The 21,613-nt window shown below is 39.4% G+C and overlaps 1 protein-coding gene across 9 annotated transcripts in view; it reads left to right on the top strand.

The window, feature by feature from the left end:
• The window catches only part of arvcf (ARVCF, delta catenin family member), a 309,335-nt gene that overhangs the window by 229,908 nt on the left and 57,814 nt on the right, over positions 1-21,613 (top strand). For all 9 annotated transcript variants that reach the window (XM_031892415.1, XM_012969413.2, XM_031892416.1 and 6 more), the window contains one exon: positions 14,928-15,086. In XM_031892415.1, coding sequence (XP_031748275.1) covers positions 14,928-15,086 — 159 coding nt within the window. The remainder of the gene's footprint in view (positions 1-14,927; positions 15,087-21,613) is intronic.

Raw genomic sequence — 21,613 nt, 5'->3', positions numbered from 1 at the left:
GCTTAGTCGTAGTAATTTGTTGCTAAAGTCAAAGTCACTGGTGTAAACTTTTATCTTTTGGGTCTGTAAAGGTGGCCATACATGGGCAGATTTCAGCTGCCGATTTGGGTCCTACAGACCTACTTGGCAGCTTATCTGCCCATGTATAGGCATCTCCGACCGGCCTATCCGACCGACATCTGGCCTAAAATTGACCAGATCCCCTTCGGATCAGGGACCACATTGGCTTGTTGTTAGGGTGCTTGGTCCAATGGGGCCTATACCTGCTGTCATAATTTGATTGTTTGACAATACATAGGGTCGAATTAACCCAATATTGCCCACCTTAGGTCGCCAAACGAGTGGATTATTCCGTGTCTGGTATTTTAGAAGAAACTTTGTAATTGCTAAAGGTAAAGATATACGTGACTATTTCAATTTGAAGTGGTTTGGAACTTCTCAATGCCTCCTAGGGGGATGGCACACATTTTATTGCTTGTGCCAAATCTTCCCTTATGAAACACTAGAAAATACCTTTTGAATAGAAGGTTGCGTGAATCTCTGGCACTAAAACAATTAAATTGCAAATAGCCAGAACATGCCTACTCCTACAACAATATGTATTGTGTGCTGTTAATCTTTTGCTGCTGTTTTGTTGTATGCCTTATCTCAATGCCTGTTCTGGCATGATGGCATCATTAGGGTAACACTTGAACCTATGTAAAAGCCCTGTGCTATCCTACTTTAATGTAAACTTGAGCCTTGATTTCAGACTGGATCCATTACCCCTCTATGTCTGTTTTCTGCTTGTGCACTGCTTTCCACCCAATTTTATTGCAGAGATAGGGCTTCTTTGGGACTTTTAATTTTCCTTTAAATTTTGCATAAAAATGCTTTGCTTTGCCATTGATACTAAAGTGAATCTGCACAGGTTCATGGATCAATTCCTGACCAATAAAAAAAAAAAAAATTAAAAGTTTTAGAGAATAAACGAGTGCTTTAGCAGTGGGCTGTCTTGTTTCTGTTTTGGGCTGCTGAGTTTATAGCACAAATAAAGCTTTGTAATTTACTCTTGGCTGTCATGCCCATGTCTAATGTTTTTACCTCTGCCTTTCCACTCATCCCTTGTTCTTTTCTGTTATAAAGCTTCTGTGATAAATGGATGTGCATATGGAAAAGGAATCTATAGTATAGTTTAGTTTATAATTTAATAACAATGTGTCTTGACTTCGATAAGACTTTATGTACTAAATGGAAGAGGCGAGCCTAGTGTTTATTCATGGAAACCTGAATTTGTTTAGTGCTGGAAAAAAAGCTAATGCATTAATGCTTGGAGTGAAGCTTCATGTTCGTTGTATCTACCCCTGTCTCTATTCAGTTGTGTGCCAACATGTCACCGCCTGTCCCTAACAGAAATGGGATTCCAGTGTTCACTTAAGATCATTTTACCAAGTCTGTTGCTTATAGTTTGCCATTGCTGCATCGTGTTCCCATGCATTGCATTACCTCTTGCATATATTATGCTTTCTGTTTGGATCAACTCTATGGGGCACATTTACTAATCCACGAGCGTCCGAATGCGTTTTTTCGTAATGATCGGTATTTTTGCGTTTTTTGCCGTCGCAATTGTTTCGTATTTTGCACGACTTTTTAGTTGCCGTTACGACTTTATCGTATATTTTCCACGACATTTTTGTCGCCATCGAGAAAAATTCGGATTGGTTTTTCCACCATTTACTATAGCGCAATACAAAAAAATTGCGTCAGCGACTAAATAATACGATACGATAAAGTCGCGGCGGCGGCAAAAAAGTTGAGACAAATATGAAACCATCGCGATGGGGGCGAAAAAAAATTGCAAAATTTTCGTTTCCGATCCGAAGTGTTTTCATGCTGCCCTGCCCACTCAGTAGCCCTGGGGGTTTCCATTTCTGCTTTCTAAGTCCTCCTGTGTTCTAGCTAGAAGTCTTCTTGTTATTCAGTCTCTAAGCAGTTTGCTAGCAAGAGCGAATATACATTATGGCTATAAGTATTCACGAACCCCCATAAACAACAAATAACAAATAAACAAATAAAAGTCACATGTCTACTAAGGTGTGCCTTATGTCTTTAGCACCACCCCATAGGTTTATTCTTCACTGCTGTATTGGGTAACCTGTGCTGAAAATGTATTGTGTAATGGTCACACTAGTAGAAGTTCTGTCTCAGCTTTAATATTACAGTCCGGCAGTCCTTGAGCAGGATTGTTCATTTTTATTAAAGGAGCTGATTTGTGTGCATATTATAAATTTGAGTCATGTAAGGGCAGATTTGCAACAGTTTGTTAATCAATGTGCTGTACTTAATTTGCTTGTTCGGTGGGTTAGTGGAAGTGGGAAAATGTCTTTAGTTTATCAGCTGGTTTTGGAATGTGACTGCAAATCACAGGATTAACGGCAAATAAGCTTCCCCGGGCAAGTCTGTAGTGGGGGTGGGGGAACGCATAAGTACTATGGATAATTCTTTATTGCAAGTTTACACTAATCTTGTTCTGTGGATGGCAGAATTATTTTTACTGCTGTTACTGTACAGGTTAATGTTACTACGTGGTAACATTTCTGTGTCTAGTAAAATTTAGGCAACAATAACTATTTATTATTCAGTCACAAGCTGTAGACCATGCCCTGGATGTTCAACAAGTATTTTACTTTGTGTGACTGATTAGTAGCTTAGAAGTGCTCTCCCATATCACCATGTATTCAGCATACTTAAATATCGGTTAAAGACAATTGCTATCCAGTTTCTAGGTATAAGTAAGCTACTTGTTGTGGTTACTAAAATAGACAGTGCCGATCATTTATTGGTAACTGTCTCTACATGTGTTTTAGCAGAGGCAATTCTCAGTATTTTCTATGGCAGGGTATTTTCTGCAGTTTTAGTAGCTGTGAAAAAGTAGCTGCTACTGAGTAGCTCAGTGTGTCTTAACCCTAAGGAATGTCCAAAAGAATATAGCTTAGAGCTGAAAACATTTTGATATTTTTTTTTATTATAGTATTATAGGATAGGCAGCACAGAGGATAATATGTATAACAATTCTCTTGGCAAGATGGATTTATCTACCCAACACCTCAGGGTGTATAGAAGGACAAGCCCCCTTTACCAGTACTCTCCAACCAGTGGCTTGAGAGCAACATGTTGCTCACCAACCTCTTGGATGTTGCTCCCAGTGGCCTCAAAGCAGGTGCTTATTTTTTCATTCCCGGCTTGGAGGCAAACTACCAAATAGCCAATCACAGTCCTTATTTGACACCCCCAGGTACATTTTTTTATGCTTGTGTTGCTCCCCAACACTTTTTACATTTGAATGTTGCTCACGGGTAAAAAAGGCTGAAGACCCCTGGCCTATACTATTTATTTTTAAAGCACAAACTTATTCCGTAGGACTGCATGTTCACTGGGTGTATAGAACTGAGCAGCTGGGTTACATAAAAGAAATATAACCTGTATCGTACCTGTTTGGGACTTGTTCAGATTTTGATCAGGCTGGGATGAAAATCCTATTAACCTAGGGCTGCAATGGGTGATTCATTAGATCTGCAATTAATTTTTTGCTACTTTGGCACTGGTTATGTTTTCCAGAAATGCACAGTGGGTCTCTGTAATTGTGATTAAATTGCACGTCCCCTACCTGCATTATAGCAACTTGTTCCAGGTCTTTGGTAAAGTTAGCAAGCTTATTTGGCTCCCCAAGAAAACTGTTATCTAGTAATAAACTTACAATGTATTTGTCAGTAAAACTTCTAGTAAAAAAGCCAGGGTTCTTTTTACACTGTAGGAGAAAACAAGCCATTTTAAACAAATCTGATATATGCTTTCTCATTTGTCTATTGACCTTTGGTCTCCAAAAAAAGCCTAATCCTATGACTTTTTTATTACCTGCCAAATTAGGTAATTCTTCCTCTGATTTAGTATGTAATTGTGCTGCTAATGTTCCTATTAAGGCCGGGAATGGAATCACTGCAGTAAAGGCCTTGGTGTAATTACAGCCATTGTTGTTCATGTCCTTATTACTTCTGTTTCTGTCTGTGCTTGGCAGCTAACCCAATTCAATATGAGCAACCAGCTCAGAAATACATGTTTCATATTTCTATAACCAGGCCAAATTCCTCTTCCAGATGGTGTTGATGACTTGTTTAAAAATAAAATGAGTTCAGTGTTTTCCTGTGATCCTTCCGTATATTGTCAGAAGAAAGAACCAAAAGAAAGCCCTTGCATATAAATATTCACTGAAGCAGGCCATACGTACGGTACGGATATTGTCAGATAAACATTTTGTATGATCAGACGTTGCACCATGGATATCATGTCATTTCTGCATTTGTACACATTTTATATTTTTGGTTCTGTTCTTCATTTGAGCAACAGTATCAGTAGGTGTAGTCCAATATTAAGATATGGATGCCTTTGCGTACATGGCTTATCTCACATCAGATCTTTTATGAAAACAGTCTTCATTTATGACCAGACTACTCCTTTGTCTGCTCCAGTGCAATATCTATACGGGCATGACCCGCTGTAGTCGGCACCAATTATAGAAAACATGATTTTTATTTGAAAGTTCTTTTTGCTATGTCATTGGGGAGCCCACAGCCCTCCCTACCTGTGACCTCGGCACACACTAGCACCCTCGTCTGGCCATCTGCCAGCTTTCATTTATATACTCACTTGTGCCTCGGTCCCTCAGGTAGCATCCGTGATGAGTGGGCCTGGCACAGGTTTAAAAGTAATGACAGCATGGTGGGTTGGCTCTGTGTGGGTTAGGGCCAGATGTGGGTCTACTGTTTGTTAAAAAAATAAACTCCTTCATGTGAGGACCACATTGGACTCTTAATGAGCTTCCCTTCCGGCAGATCTGTATATCCCGACATGCTCTCTATTATACAAGACTGAGAGAGATGTATACACTATGTACATATTTTATCTACTTTATATCTTCTCAACTAGCTAGTTGGAAGGGGTTAACAGACTACGTGAACTTGCAGAGTGTAACTGCCTGTGGTTAGTGTTTGTAACATTAATATGTAACCCACAGTTTGACTGAAGGTAATTACAGCAGCTTAATGAATTCACTTTTTCTTCTCTGTACCCATTGGTGTATAATAATCTCATGCTAACAGGCTGACACTGAAATGCCTGCCCAAATACTAGTCCTTTCAAGCACATCCAGCACCATGCCGTGTTTGCCGCCTGGGGAATGGCTGACTCCTAGTTTACCAATTGGCTTGTTGTATAACTTTCTGACTGACTGCATGCCATTGTACCTTTGAAGAAAAGCTCAAATTTGTTAGCCTTTAGAATGCAGAAAATATATCTGAATCACTCAGATGCTGGGCTTCTATCAACCCACAAAGACTTAAGTTTTGGTTACCTGATCAAGTATAAACATGGCCTAACTTGCAACAATACAAATCAGACTTGTATACTAAGGCTTTAGAAAAAAATAACAAAACAATGTTTTTATTTGGTTCCTGCACTACTGCTATAGTGTCTGGGCTTATGCACTATTTAGCTCTTGTTGGGGGTTAAGTAATATTTTGAGCCCCTGACTTAGAGGAGCTATGCATGCTGAAATGGGAAGGTAATGTCTATTCACCAGCTTAAAGGAACAGTAACACCAAAAAATGAAAGTGTATAAAAATAATATATTATGTACTATTGCCCTGCACTGGTAAAAGTTGTCTGTTTGCTTCTTAAACACTACTACAGTTTATATAAATACCCTGCTGTGTAGCCATGGGGGCAGCCATTTAAATTGAAAAAAGGAGAAAAGGCACAGGTTACTAAGCAGATAACAGATAAGTAGCATAGATTCACATTGTATTCTACACCGTTATCTGTTATCTTCTTATGTAACCTGTGCCTTTTCTCCTTTTTTCAATTTAAATGGCTGTCCCCATAGCTACACAACAGCTATTTCTATTAACTACAGTAGTCTTTCTGAAGCAATCACACAACTTTTACCAGTGCAGGGCAACAGTACATTATATTTTAATTATTTTAAAACATTTTTATTTTTTAGTGTTACTGTTCCTTTAATGGTTGGTGTATGGGGGCCATCTGATGGCCACCCCACCAAATACCTGGCTGGGGTTCTGGCAGATATCTATCTGGCAGGTTTGAAATTCCTATGTTGGTCCATTAATATATTGTTCTCCAGACAGGTTTCCATAAGTACCTATTAAGATTTGGCTGAGGGGCAAATGATCAATCAGCTCACTAAACTGGTAGCCAGATTACATCTTAATTTATGTTTGCCTGGTATTAGTTAGGGTTGTGTATGCAAACAACTAGCAGCATGCAAAATATCTCAGCACTATCACATGTTCTTTCACTCCCTAGTGCTGGTGACAAGGTTTGGGTGTTCCAGATGCTTAGTGGCATATTCCAATGTTATAGAGTAATGTTGTCAGTATGCTTCGAAACTTTTTTTTTTTTTTTTTTTAAATCTGGCTCCTTCTTTGCCCCAGAGTCAGTGTTATCTTGCAGTGATGGAATTCAGCCTTTGTCTCAGAGGAGACATAGGAGAGGGCTGGAGTCCAGCACCGAAAGGTAATGCTCTGCTCTGGAATGGGAAAGCATACAGAATTTTTAAAAACTGAGATCTGTGCTGATTTTTTTTTAAAACCTTTCCTTGCGGGATGCCTTGGATCTTTGCCGCATTGTCTTGCCAGACAACATGTGCTGCAGTATAGATCAAGGAAGAACCTGGGAATGTAAAATCTATGGCGCTGGCAGTCATGTACTTGACAGCTGGCTCAGTACATTTTCAATCTATGGAAAGAAAGAGATTAAAGAATAGTGCTGTGATTCCCACACATGCACAAATGTGTCCAGTTTGCTTTTTATGCAATATTGTTTTTTTGTGTCCAAATCAGGTATGCTAAAAACCTGTTAACATGCTGGTTTTGCATTTATGGAAGATTCTTCTCTCAAGGGGACTGCATTTAAAAAATTAGATTCCTCTTACACTGTGGGCACATGGGGTATTTGGCTGCCAGTTGGCAACTCCCTTCTGTTCCATAGAAATGCAAAACGCCCCTGTTGGTAATGCTACTCAATGAGAAGTGGTGTGTGTGTGTGTTTTAAATGTGGCTCTTTGCAGTGTGTAACATTAGTAGCAGTCACTGACACTTACAGGGGCATTTTGATCCATGCAGTTCTGTGTTGAAGGGAAGCAGTGGTCAAACAATCATTCACGTGAAGATCATCAGCTTGTTTGAGGTTGCCAAATATGTGAATCTTTCACTGATGTATTCGCCTTGAGGTATCCTATATCGGATTGCCCTTGGGCCAAATAACGGAATCATGTTGGGATACAGGCCATCAAAATAAAAAAAAGATTTTTAAAACTGCCCAATTTTCAGCCAGATAATGATCTTTGTAGGCCCATCTGAGGGCCCCATACTGCCCACTCAGACCATTGGCAGCTTTTATTGGCCCGTGTATGACCTCCTTTACCCACAGAAAGCTCTTTCCAACCCTATTTACCTCCTGTGTCCCTGGCTGATAAATGAGGGATTCTCCATTCCCAGTGACTTTGCGGGAGGGCAGGTATAATAAAAAGAATTTCCATTCCATATTCTGTATTTATTTAATACTAAAAATAATGCTTTAAGTTGTTTCTCACACTGTCCATAACTATAACACTTGAAAGGTTAGTTGTCCTCCCACATTCATCACCATAGTAAGGCACTAACTTCTAGCACTGCCATGATTGTATAGGTATGACATTTTGCTTTTTGTGTATGTCATGATGTTAACGCCTTTGCACATACAAGCGATAAGAATAGAAAAACAGCAAAAAATATGCAAATACCTACATAAATCAGACAATTTTGTGATAAATTAAAGGGTCATGGAGTCAGTTTGACACTACAGTATCTCTGGTGTTAACCATGATGGTTGATAAATGTTGTTTAGTACTCTAGTCTGATGTGATTAGCTAATGAGTGCCTAGTAATTGAGAAGAAATGGGATCCAATGGCAACTGGCTGTGTCCTTTTGCTGTTTATTATGCAGAGGTGCTGTTTCTTATGAAAGCTGGAAAGCACTTGTATTTACTAAGAATCATTTGATTAAAACCTTCCCTGAAACAGTCTTACATATTTTATGTCATGAATTCTTTACATGCTCTTTTAATTCCATTTGTTACTTATCAGTTTGGTGTGGAATCAAGCACTTCAGACCGTTCTCTCACTGGGAATGCTGTTGGCAGATATACCCAGCTTTTTGTAACATTCATTTGGTTGCAACAATTGGGGGACCCTCTAGAGCACTTATATAGAATTCTTTGCTGTGTGTAAACACAAGGCATCCGCTTGATTCTGGCCTGGATGCAGTGGATTATTTTAACAGTTTTTGTTTTATATTTGTACCTTTCTCAGAAAACCATAGATTTGTGCTTTGGTGTTGTATTCTTTTTCCATAATGTGTGAATGCAATAAAGCCAGTGCTAAATAAATTAACATCTACATAAATTACAGTTGCATTTATTTGTTGGGGACTTGCCATATTTGCTGTACTGAACCGAGGTATGGTTGAGGGCGAAGACAGATGGAGTGTTTAGTCACCGTGATTTATAAAATCCAGTTGCGGAGACTTGTGCTGCACAGTTGCAACAACTTTTATATTTTGCATGGAGGTTAGTCGCTGCAACTGGGTTTTTCTAAAAGTCGCGGCAACTAGTTGTCCAGTCTGTCTTCGCCTGTAAGCTGGCCATACACAAACCAATATTATCGTACAAAACATATTTGGTGCGTGTATGGTGGATTATCAAGGCGAACGGTATTGCAAAAGCATTGGATATCTGTCGTCTTGTTGAGCGCCCAAGCAGAGGCAAGTGTTTAGGGCGGAATAGTCAGATAGGGGTACAATTCCTATTGTTTCTACTTCAATATCTAATCAATATGATTCAGCCGTGAATATTAGTGGAGGGTATGAACGGGCCAATTTGACAGTTATTGGTTGTTGACCTGTGTGTATGGCCACCTTTTATATTGATTTGTTCATTCAAGTTAACTACCTGAACAGCAAATGAAGAAGAGCTGTGGCTCCTATTTACTTATTTTCAGCCAACTGATGGAAATTTTACTTCAAGACCGATAATCCTTAATCCATAAGGAAAAGGCATTTTTCTCCTGATTAAACCAGATTACCGCTGTGTTTGGAGATGTGAGTTTTTCTATATTGAAAGGTATTTTTGGGTGCATTATCTTCCATGTGCGACAAAATGCTATGTCTGGAATTGCCCTTAAATGTATAGCTCACTTTCTAAACATGTTTTCAGTTCACATGGTTTCAAATAATATTCCAGAAACACTGAGGTGTTTATTTTTTAATGTTTCTGTATTTACAATTATTTTTTTTTTTTTTTTACCTGTTTTAAACTTTTATGTATTTGTTTTAATGTTTCCCAGTAGCAGCTCACTTGGCCAGGTTGCAGACTCTATAAAGTGTTACAGTTTGCAACATTACAGTTTATTCGTTACATGGGTAGATTTTAGTAATGCTCAGAGAAAAAGCTTAGAAGCTAAAGTTGCTTCTTTTTCATCAACTTACTTATGAGCTGTGTTAGTTTAAAAGGTGGTGGAAAACAAATATTAAAATGGTTAAAGCGGAAATATATATCCCCCTTTTTGACATGGGCCTGTTCAGATGTGTTATGTAGAAAAGGTGCATAAATACTGTCTGAACTTCCAGATATATAAATGTGTTTTAATCCCTAAAGCGGACTATACTCATAATGATTTTTCTCCACTTAAAGACCAATTTCAATGGGATTCAGCAAAACCAAATCAAATTATCATAAGGTTAGTGTTCACCAAACGATCGTGCATCTAGTGATCTTTCACCTGATTTCAGTCAGACAATAAATTGTGCAGGAGTGAAAATTTTTGTGGAGCAAGCAGGTAGTTTTTCTACTTATCTTCAACTAGACAATATCGCTTAAAATGGTTGTTTTCGTTGATGGACAAATTGTGCTTTTAACTGATCATTTCAGGGTAAGCGTGGTCCTACGATAACGAGAAGATCTTAACGTTTGAGGCTTTACATTGAGAGTATAATGCAGTCTCTTCCCTCATTTTGTTCAATTAAAAAAAGTGACGAATTCTGGGTCTTGAAGTCTCTCTTAGCATAGTGGGTGATGCGCAGATTGTCTGGAAAGCTGGCAAACATGCAGGCTTTTATGGTTTCATTTCAGTTTGTGGAATCAGGTATGTCTGTGTAAAAGTAAAATACGTTTTTATTTATTTCTTGAGGTTTAGATAGTGTTTATGAGCATTTTCTACACAAATCTAAGGGAAAACACCCCAGTGTGCTCATGTCAAAGTGTGTGTGGGGGGTGGGGGGTGGGGGGTGGGGGGGGGGGGGGGGGGTATATCTACCTTTTAAGTGTGTCAGCATATGTGGTCTTGTCTCTGTATAGGGATATGTGTACACTTATTTAAAGATTAGTTCCTATGGGGGATAAAATAGCCATGCACCTAAAACTCTTGTCTTTCCAATTTATATCTAATCAAACACTTAAAACACTGGCCATTTTCACCTACACATACCCAAGTCCAGGGTGTTAAGAATGTGAGCAGAGACTCTAGACAGTATTTCTTTTCTAGCATTTGGCTCCTAAACCTCAGCTCTAAACATTTTGTTTTCAGAATAAGTTTTACTTTCAGATGGGTATTATGAGCCCCAAAACCCTGGTTTACAGTAAGTCAGTGCTTGGAATGTTATGTAATGTTCAACTGCATAGACTCCAGAATTGACTACTGCAGACTTATATCTTTTTATATACCTACAAATGCATTCGGCATTATGCTATACAATATTGCTATGTAAGATGCATTATAGGTTTGGTACCTGGGTATTATGATTGGATTTAAGGTTTTCTGGAGTTTCTTATAATTGGCATCACCACTGAGTCTGCTAAAAAAGATTTATAATAAGTAAACTAAGTAGGATGGTTTTGCCACCAACATGGATTTATGCAAGTACAAGGTACTGTTTTACTGATCGGGAGAAAAATTTAATTATTTGCTTAAATACACTATGGGAGTTTGTCTTCCAGTAATTTAAAGCTTTCTGGTTATTGGGTTTCCTGATAAAAGATCCAGTTCTGGTATAGGAAAACGTTTTTGTTGTTCTTTCCATAAGATAAGTGTGGATCTTATAACAACAGTGTTTGACATTTTTAGCATTCTTTGTGCAAGGCCACAAAATAACGGGTCTGTGTTGGTGGCAGGCAGTGAGACTACATAGCTTTTATAAATATCCTGTTCTGAACCACATGGCAGAAATAGTCCAAAACCACCTGATTCTGATATTTTTTTTCTTCCTTTTTCCTTTTATTTTGCAGAGGTTTCATTTTGAACTTATGGGCCAGTGTTTGAAAGCTCTTAATTAAAACTATCATGCTGTGCTACACAGAGGGGACAAAGTTTCTGAAGTTTCTATACATATATGTGTATATTATAAGATAAATGAGAAGGTACCAAGTCTATTTCTCTCTTTCTATGTTTAACATGGAAAGAGTTATTGGGAAATATACAAGAAGAACGCATACATAAATGGCATCTTTTCATTCTTTCCTGTGTGGTGCTAAAGAAAGTAAAAAGGATTTTATTCTCACACGTGTATGAATAGGAATAAAATCTGCTTACTAGGAAACTGTAGTCCCCAGGGAAAGGAGGGATTCTAAGAATCTGCTGCTTTTTTCAAGTTGAATCGTATATTGGGTTACAGTGTGTGAGGGTAGGGTCATTCTCCATGTGATAAACTGATTTGCAGTTCATAGTGGAATGTCACAGGGAGTAGCTTATTGGCTCTCTGGGATCCTACTGGGAAATCTGGAGTTACAGAATATAGAGTTTAGGACTAACCAATTTAAAGAAATGGTGCAGTGTCTATTAAATACCATACTTGTTAGGTTAATGTTAGGCTCTGCTCATTAGAGGAAACGGTGCCGGATAACTGCATATGAACTAATGGTTTGCTGATTGCAATACGACTGTAAAAGCTTCACATTTTTGCCATTTCATTCTTAACATTATGGTCATAGATGGCTAAAATCATCTGGCTGCCCTTTGTGGTGTAAGAGAATGCTTTGAATAGTATCAGCGTGTTTTACCATGTTAGCCATAGAGAAAAATGGAAAATATAGAGTAGGTATACAATGCCTAAAGCAGGGACCTAAGTAGTTCTTAAAACTCACATTTTTGAATCTACTTTGTTAGTCAATAAAAGGTATCGCTTACTCTATATTTAATATTTTTAATGAGAGACTGCTGCATGCAGGGTTATAGAAGGCATGTGTCTATGGTCTTATCCCCATCTCCACCAGATGCACCCTAGGTACATGCCTATTTTCCTTTCCCCTAGTTACTGCCCGACGTAGAAGAAAATAGTGCCAGGGCCCTTTGTTTTGTGTATTCAGCAGATAATTTGGCAATCGTGATAGCTGGCACCACAGTTAATGTTTTTCCTGCTTTGCTGTCTGGTTTTAAATAAAATAAGGAAGACAAGCTATACTTACGATGCAGATGTATTTCCCCTTTTATTGCTATTACTATACTTCTGTTTTTGTTATTTAAAATTACAAGCAATGAGCTCCCTTCTTCATAGGCAGAGTTGTATCTGGACTCCTGAATGATGGTAAGGCTATCAGTGGGTCTGGTTGTGACATTAGATTAGTTTAGGCTTGAAGTAGACATGTACATGTAATTGAGCACCTGAATGTGGAGGTGAAGTGGGTCATCTCATCTCCTGGTTCAGTAGGCAAGGCTGCTACCAAGACATTTTTTTGGTAAAGAGGGTAAATGTCATCTTACATTGCTTTCAGGGGAAAAACTTTATCTACTTATAGGAGATTAGCAAATTGAGGTGGGAATTTATTGGTACTAATCAGTAAAAGCAGCTTGGCCTGCAGCCTCTAAATCAGCCTTACTACGTCGGAACAAATGACTGTGCTGAATATGGAGTGCCATGAATTTTAAATGCATGGATATTACAATCAGGGTGCAGAGAGGAAAGTGCTCATCAGTTTTAAGCGCCAGAAATATTCTCTCCTCTGGTGCTGAGCAATAAATGCTAATCCCATGCTGCATGTGGAAGGAATCTTTGCTGCTGGAGCTACTTTGTCAGACCATGGGTTAGTAAAGGTGAAAAAGCTCTCAAGTAGACATTTTGTATTCTAAAGTGTATTTTGAAAATGGGGACATTTGTTCTTTTTGGGATTTAAAAGAAATGCAAGTGATAACTAGAAAATCATTGGAATAATTCTGTAGGTGGTTCACATGTGTGTAGATGCTATTTAGGCATGATAAATATACTTTAGCTGCTATTTGCACGTTATAGTTTAAAATTCCTGTTTGTTTAAACTTGTAACGTAAGGTTGTGGCCAGACTTGCTCATGGAGTCTCAATGCTAGTATTGATGCTGTTTTCCTTGGAATACAATGTTACTGGGGTAACACTGTTTCATTGTGTATTGCCTACTGTAGGCCAGCTCTGTCAACACTTCTGAAACAGTTGACATAGGCGATGTTAAGCACCACAATGGCACACAGCCTATCCTATTCAGTCCTCCTTGGGACGGCAGCCAAGATGCCCACCTTAGCCTATGGGCTAAAATAGTGTTCTTACTCCTCAGAACAGAGCAAACTACATCTCATGGTGTAGATATAGGTGACCTTTAGCTCTTGCAAAAGTGAGTTTACATTCTACTTAATCTGAATCTTTAGCCAATTAAAGGGAATGGCCACACAAACCTGTTAATTTTTTTTTCCATTGAAAAAAAAAAAAAAAATTCTATGCAACTTTCTCAAAGGTATTAAATACTTTTAAAGGTTCTAAAGTTATTTTAAACAATGTAGCAGAAGTCAGTTTTTTGCAGGGCCTGTTAATCTTTTTTGCTTGTTTTACAAGCTAGAGCAACTATTGCAATGAATATAAACTGTCAGACAAATACAGTCATTGCATTTCCAAAGTAACTTCAAAACTATTGAACATTTTATTGAATATATGTCCTTCAGACCAGTTAGGCAGTTTATCTGCCCGTGTATGGGGACCCAAACGGGCCTACCTGACCTATATCTAACATAAAATTGGGCAGATGTCAGGTTTGATTTTCCCATCAGATCAAGGACCACATAGGCTAGGTTGGCATATTGGGGGGAAAATTTTGCTTGTTTGCCAGTCTTGCCAAATGAGCAGATCTTAGTGTATAGCCATCTTGTCTTGCTTAAATATTTCATGACTTGGGTCCTTTTGTGTTTGCTTTTGACTTTTTAAGCTAGTAGTTAGCCTCTTTTGGTGCATGCCAGGAGCCAAAGACAAACAATCTTCAGAAGTATAACTTCTTCTTAAGGAAATAGGCAGCAGTGCTTTGTTTATGGCGTAAATTTTTGTTCACTCAATAAACAAAATAAACAGCTGCTAATAAATGGAAATACAAAAGGTCAATTAAGTATATTGATTGATTTGTGCTACAGTGTACACAGAGGAGCAATGCCAAATGCTGTGCTGTGCTCTAATCAAAAGTGTATCTGCAATCGTCTTAGAGCCATTAAGTGAAAAAAAGATGGAAATTCCATCAGTGGGAGAACCTCTCTGTAGAAGAAAGGTCATAGAGTGCAGCTTTGAATTCTCATCCAGCCAGTCAGTGTTTGTACTTAGGTATATTGGGGGAAGGATGCACAGCTATGGCTTTGCTAATAAAGGGATGAGCAGCAGAAACCTTATCTCTATCTGTCTATCGGTGTCTCTCCTTATCTAATAAGTTGTTTTTCTTCTCAAGATAATTTTTGACTAATATCTGTATTTCACTGTTTGTGGCTACATTCAGGTTTTGACCAATGTGGACATTAATGGTGGCCCTAAAATCACTTAGTTTTTATTTACTTTGTTTGTTTCTAGGAGCAAAGTCCCAGTAACCAAACCTCCATCGCCATGATGCAGGAACCTCCTGAAATGCTAGAAGAAACGGTTACTGTGGAAGAAGACCCAGGAACCCCCACTTCACATGTGTCTGTTGTTACATCTGAAGATGGAACCACAAGAAGAACTGAGACTAAGGTTAAAAATCATTACTGTGCTTTCACTTGTTCACATTATCTTCTGATTTTAGTGTGAATTTTTTAAATTAGCTGTTTATATAGTGCTGACACATTTTACACAGCCTTTAGGGCGATGAGTGGCCCTGGGATTATTCTCGTCCAATGGTTTTTTACATTCTTGCCGGCAGGAAAAGGTGTCACTTCGGCTTTCCGAAATCACCCAAAGTTTTCTTGTGAGGGAAGATATCTATTAAAGTTCATTCATTCTTTATGTAGAATAAAAGAGTTGACTTGTTTTTGAGTTTTTGCCTTGATAGAAAGGGTTTGGCCTGAAAACATAGGAGGGTATCCATATATGTATATACTTGATCTGGATGTTTGGCCAATTTTAGGTTTGACAGTGTTCTTATATGGCCATCTGAAAGGTTGGCAGTTTGGATAGTCCATCTTCTTAGTGGCTTGTGGTTGAGACACTTCTGTGTCTAAATGAGGACATCGCAGCTACCTATCATTTAGATTAAATTCTTTCATATCAGCCATTGGATGAAAGAGGTTTGGCCTTTAAGGTGGCCATACACACACCGATAATATCGTACGAAACCTTGCAAGTCGGCGAGGCGACCGATATTGCAGGAGGCTGTTAATATCGGTCGACTCGCTGATCAGGCGGGTTCGCAGACTTTGATCGGGCGCCCGAGCAAAATCTATGTTCAGGGCTGAATCGGCAGAAAGAGGTAGAAATCCTTTTGTTTCTACCTACATATCTGACGATTCAGCCCTGAACGTCAGTGGAGGGTTGGAACAATCGAAAGATCAAAAATCGGCACATGTGTTGCCAGTTTTAGTGTAGGTGGCTAAATTAGGCAGTATTCAGGTACTGAGCCTGTGGAATGATATGTCCGATAAACAGTAATCCATCTTGCCAACTTTAAGGACGGAGACAAGTGACAATTAATAGCAGCAACTTCTATTATAACCTATGTTGGGACCGTTGCCATGTGTCTTCACCCTTAGATATTTGTTGGTGCAAATGGAAGAGCCTTTTCTACTTCTCTTCTAATCTTTATAATACTAGCATAGGGAACATTAGACAAACCCATTCACAACCCCTTCTGAGTAAAAAAAACAAAAAATTGGGCATTGATCAAATATTCTGGTATGAGATTTTCTAGATGATTAGAGGTGGCCATACACGGTATAATTGGCAAGCGAGCAGATCTTCTCCCGATATCCCCAACTATGGGTGGGCGATACTGGGCTAATTTGGTCATTTGGCCCAGGGGCAATATAATCTAACTAGAACAGCGGATATAGGCTCAATCAAAAAAAAATCAAACCTACTCAATCGAGATCTGGCCGATTTCAGGCCAGATGTCAGTCAAGCAGGCCCATCGTTTGTGCCCATACACAGGGAGAGACTGCTGAATCGGTCTAAAGGGCTGACATCGGCATCTAGAATTGGCTTGTGTATGGTAAAAATATCTTCAGGCAATGTCTTAAATCTATTTTTTGTTTTAGTGTGACTTTAAGATTACTTAGCTCTGCATCATACTTTAGACACTGTCTCCTGAGATAATGATGAATATTCAGTGAAGTGATTGGTCCCTGCTGATCTCTCTTGCTTTTCTGTGTTGGAAATGAGTCCTCTCAGCATCTCAGAGCTTTGTCTTCAACCTAGTAATTTGAAATCTGCAGACAGGGCAAGAACGATTCTTTATTTATTCCATACACAAAACGGAGTTAGTTTTCCCTTGTATTCTTGTGCAAGATCACTGCTGGCCTACCATTTAGCATGCTAAACTGGTGAGGGTCACCTTGCTGACATCTCAGCATGAAATTGTAAGTACATGAAATCATAACTAAAACTGTGTTATATGGACAGTAGAAGTGGGCTCACGTATTGTACATTGTCTTGTTTTTACTTTTTTGGGTCCTAAATATTTCTTTTGGTAAACTTTGAGCACAGAAACAGAAAAATTAAATTGACCATACAACAAAGGATGAGGATACACCTCAGAATGGAGATTTAAGGTCCTGCTTTAATAAACTGTATTGTGTTAAATCCCCCAGAATGTAAAGAATGTTCATGCATGAGCTGTTACAGAAACCAGGTCAACTGAAAAGTCAGTTATAAAGCTCTGGTCAGTTTGTAATGGAACAATATGTTTGTGATGTGTGCTTCAGGAAGGCTTCTTGTTTGCTGCATGAGAGCGTTTGGGACAAAGGAAAAATTGAATTGTATTTTGTCTAGTCCATATTAATGGACATTGTTAAAATCAAATATCGTTATTACAAAGAATAGGGGGGAGAGTGCTTAGTTTTCCACTGGCCTAGCCTTAAAAAGAAATTGACCTCACTTTTTTTTATTTTACTGTAACCAGAAAGCATTTTATTTTAAAAGGGGGGTGCAATGTTGTAGGACTTCCCAAAGAAAACTATAAAATTAAAAGTAATTGACAAATTTCTCTTTTTCTATAAAATTAAAAAGCAAGCAGCTTACTTGACCTTCAGACTTAGTCTGTGCCTTTGAAGAAGGAGCCAGTAGGATCAGGGCCGCCATCAGAAATCACGGGGCCCTCAAAACAAAATTTTCGGGGCCCCCCTCCTCCCACACCCCCAATGGCCCTTTCCCCAGTGACCCCTCCCATCAATACAAAGGACATACAGACATTGGTAGCCAGGCCTCCTAAAACATTGGTGGCCAAGGGTTGCGTTTTGCATTGGTGCCAGGGCAGGTACCCCCTAAATCATTGCTATCCAGCCCAGGGCCCCCTAAAACATTGGTGGTCCTCCCCCAAATTACTCATGCTATGGCCTGCTCCCCGCTGCTTTCTTCCGCTCCCCCCCAGCATCCTCCTGTTTCTTCCCAGGCCACCCAAGCAACCTCCGGCTCCCCCTAGGCCCCCCCAAGCATCCTCTGGCTCCCCCCAGCCCCCCCCAAGCATCCTCTTGCTTCCCCCAGGGGGGGACGTCAGCACGCACGGACGCAACCTTATAAAAGCGCAGATGTAGCGGGGAGCTGCGGCACATAGCGGAGGACGCAACGAAAGACCCGAGCCAGGCCCCCCTTTAAAGCTAAAAACACCCGGGCCCCCCTGATGGTGGCCCTGAGTAGGATTAATGCTGTAATCATATTCAGCAGTGCCCGAGTGGAGCTTGCAATCTAATCACATTAACACACATTAGGCTCAAAATTATCAGAAGCCAATTAATTTGCCTCTATATGTTTGAAGGGTGGAAGGAAACCAGTGCAAGCACAAGGAGATCATACAAAATCCTTACAGATAGTGCCCTGGCTAGAATTGATCCTAAAACCCCAATGCTGCAATCAGGGTTTCTATATTTTTTGTGTTATAATGTCAGACTTTTGGTTAGGGGGCGGGCGGAGATGTCACTTGGTGGTGGAATGATGATGTTATGGGGTGGGGAAATGAGAAGGAAGGGATTTATAGGGCACTGCTAATTTACCAGCAAGTATATTGCTGGGAAACGTGCAATTCTGGGCCCATCCCTACCCTAGCTGCAAGGCACACTAACCATTGCACTACAGTGCTGTCCATAGACTTCTCCCATTCAAGAAGGTGGGTGCCATAAGAAATGGGATGTTCAGAAAAGCCTTTTCAATTTTTTTTTATTTTTTTTTTGCTAGAAAGGAAATAGAATATTAGAACCTGAAAAGAATAAGAGGCTACACCTTTCTTCTGGCTAATATGTATCAGGGCACAGGGCAGCTGACCAAAAGGATTGCACTTGAATCAGACCCGTACATGCAAATAGCTAATAGCAGGTAGTGCCACTACAGGCTTGATAAATTGTTTTTAAGCTGTTATTCACTGTACAATAAGTTTGATAGATACACAAAGACAATATTTAGTAGATCCTGATATATTTATATTTTTTAAATGGTTCTTGATGTCTTTGCGTGTCTCCAGTTTTTAAAATGAACTGCTACGGCTCAATGACCCTAGCAACCAGACTGCCAGAAGCAAAATAGGAAGATAATAAAAAGGAGAGACAATTGTCTTACAGCTCAAATATTGTGGTTGTCAGTGTCAGCAACCCTAGGAGCAAGATGGTGTTTCAAGTTTCTCTTTAAAAGGACAAAATAGTTATATAAATAGTTATATAATTAAAGAAAATAAAAATAAAGATTTTTGTTAAATGGCTTCCTTTTGCAAAAGATTATCATGTGAATATTATTTCCCACATACAGACTGTAGAACAGGGGTGGGCAAACTACGGCCCGTCAGCCCTTTCAATCCGGCCCGCCGTCTCCGGCCCCCTTAAAAGAATGAAGGGCTCTGATTGGTTGTGCCCCGTGCGTGCGCACAGCGTCAGCACACACGGGGCGCAACCATATAAAAGAATGCACTGGGGAGCCGGGTAACAGAAGAACGGGACGGAGGAAGCAGCGGGTCGCTGGGGGGGGGGAGCTGAGAGGCCCCATAATTTTTGATGGCAGCCCCGGGCGTAACGCTGTCCCGGCCCGGTCCGGCCCGTCTGTTAGTTAATGTGGCCCCTGAGCCAAAAAGTTTGCCCACCCCTGCTGTAGAAGCTCTACTGAATAATAGATTACATTTTTAGTGTTGCACTTTTGTGGCTCTTTTGTCCTTACCTTTTCTTAGGAATACATTGGGTGATTGCCTGCATTGGAAGCAAGTTGGGATTGCCTATGAGCAGGGCACACAGGCACATTTTTAGGAGAACAATATATTTACTTTAGGGCAGTTATTATTTCTTCTTATGGGGATGTGCAACCTGTTCTCTATTAAGGCTCTATGAATCTCCTTTCAGGTTCAACCCAGACTCTCTTGTATTGTTCAGTGTTCTGTTCTCAGATGTTGAGAATAAATTTGCCTTCATCTAGATTTTCCTGTGATTTTTTTTTTAAGAGCGTGCAAGCTGGTTTTGCTGAATGTGTTTGTACAGGTATCGGATCTGTTATTTGGAAACCTGTTATCCTAAAAGTTCCATGGAAAGGTCCAATATACAGCTCCAATATATTCAGGGCTGATTTATGCTAACAATCATCCTTACCCTTCTCCTAGGCTTGCTATGCAACCTTGAATGCCTACTCTGTTACCCTTACCAAAAACTTAGGGAACCTACCGCTAACCCAAACCCTTTCTACTCCTTAATATGCATGGTAGTACATCTGGTTTTGCCGTGTGTGAATGCAAGCAGGACTTATCTATTAACACGCATGCATTCACACATTGTATAGAGGCTCTAGACCTCACCCACAAATTTGGCTGAGAAGTGCTGTGCAGATTCACATTAACAGAATAGTTTCCCCACCTTCACAGTTGCCAAATGGCTGAGAAGGAACATTTGAACATGAAAATATCAATGTGTAGAAGCTACAATAAGTCATGCAGCACCCTGCGTTACTCTCTTTAATTGCCTCTAAGCCTTGCTTATTGTATAATCGCGCACATACATTTAAATTATTCATGAGGGAGTTGTTTTTCACCATGTAATTACTGAATCTGTTTCCTTTTTAAAGGTTCAGTTCAAAAGAAATCAGGTGATTGTCTGGAGTGACCCCAGAGAGACAGAATTTATAGGAATAGGTGGGGTATGGCAAAATGCAGAATAATCTCTTGGTAATTCATACAAAACTCAGTGATGCTCTACCGAAACCAAATGATATGTACTATAAGGATTAGAGTAAGAATCCTGCTTATATGTGGCACTGGAGAACTGAACTAAGAATACCTGCTTCTTAGTCTCTTGCGGGTTTGTAGCTGGGCAAGAATGGCATAACCAGTGTGCATATATATGTGCATCTGAATGAGCATGTATGTGGCCATGACCATAAATGACTGATCATATTCAGTAACTTTCCACATAACCATTGGTTTTAAAGCCAGCTTCTAACCGGCCTTAATGTGTGCCAACATTTCCCAAATGCATGGCACAAGTACAGTTATTGCACAGAAATGCTGTTTTAGTTGGGAAGTACATATGTGCATATAACATCAGGGTGGTTTTACAGCAGAGTGAAGTCTTCACTGGGGTGAAGGAAGTATGAGCCTTATCCTTTACAGTAAGATGTATTCTAATGTATTCTATCTTTTGCATGTGTTTGTGTCCTCTATCTTCACTTGTAGCATAGTTAGCTGCCTTTATATCCAGGCAGAACAGTGTAGGGAACCATGCAACAATATGAAATGAAAAGTATATATTACAAGGTTAAATATAATTGGCACTTTCCATTTAAATAATCTTTATTGCCAGGCTGCTTCTTTGCCCAGCCCATGGCGTCAGTTCATTTTAAACTGCAGTTGACATCATTCCCTCACAGCCTTTGATTGCTGGGTCGTCTTTTCAAGTTGCCTAATTAATTGTATTTAGTGTATTCATAGGGTAAGGCAAATATATAAATAAATATAAATGTGACACTTACCCCCCCCCCTTTTTAATTATTTTTTATTTTGAGGGCAGTCATTAGTAAAGCCCTATTTACATCAGAAGTGTAACAAAAGATTTAAATTGTAAATATTCTGAATGTAAAGGAAAACACTTTCTAAGATGTACTTACAC

This window comes from Xenopus tropicalis, chromosome 1 (genome assembly GCF_000004195.4).
Source record: "Xenopus tropicalis strain Nigerian chromosome 1, UCB_Xtro_10.0, whole genome shotgun sequence".
Classification (NCBI taxonomy): domain Eukaryota; kingdom Metazoa; phylum Chordata; class Amphibia; order Anura; family Pipidae; genus Xenopus; species Xenopus tropicalis.
This window is presented reverse-complemented; position numbering and strand designations above follow the sequence as displayed.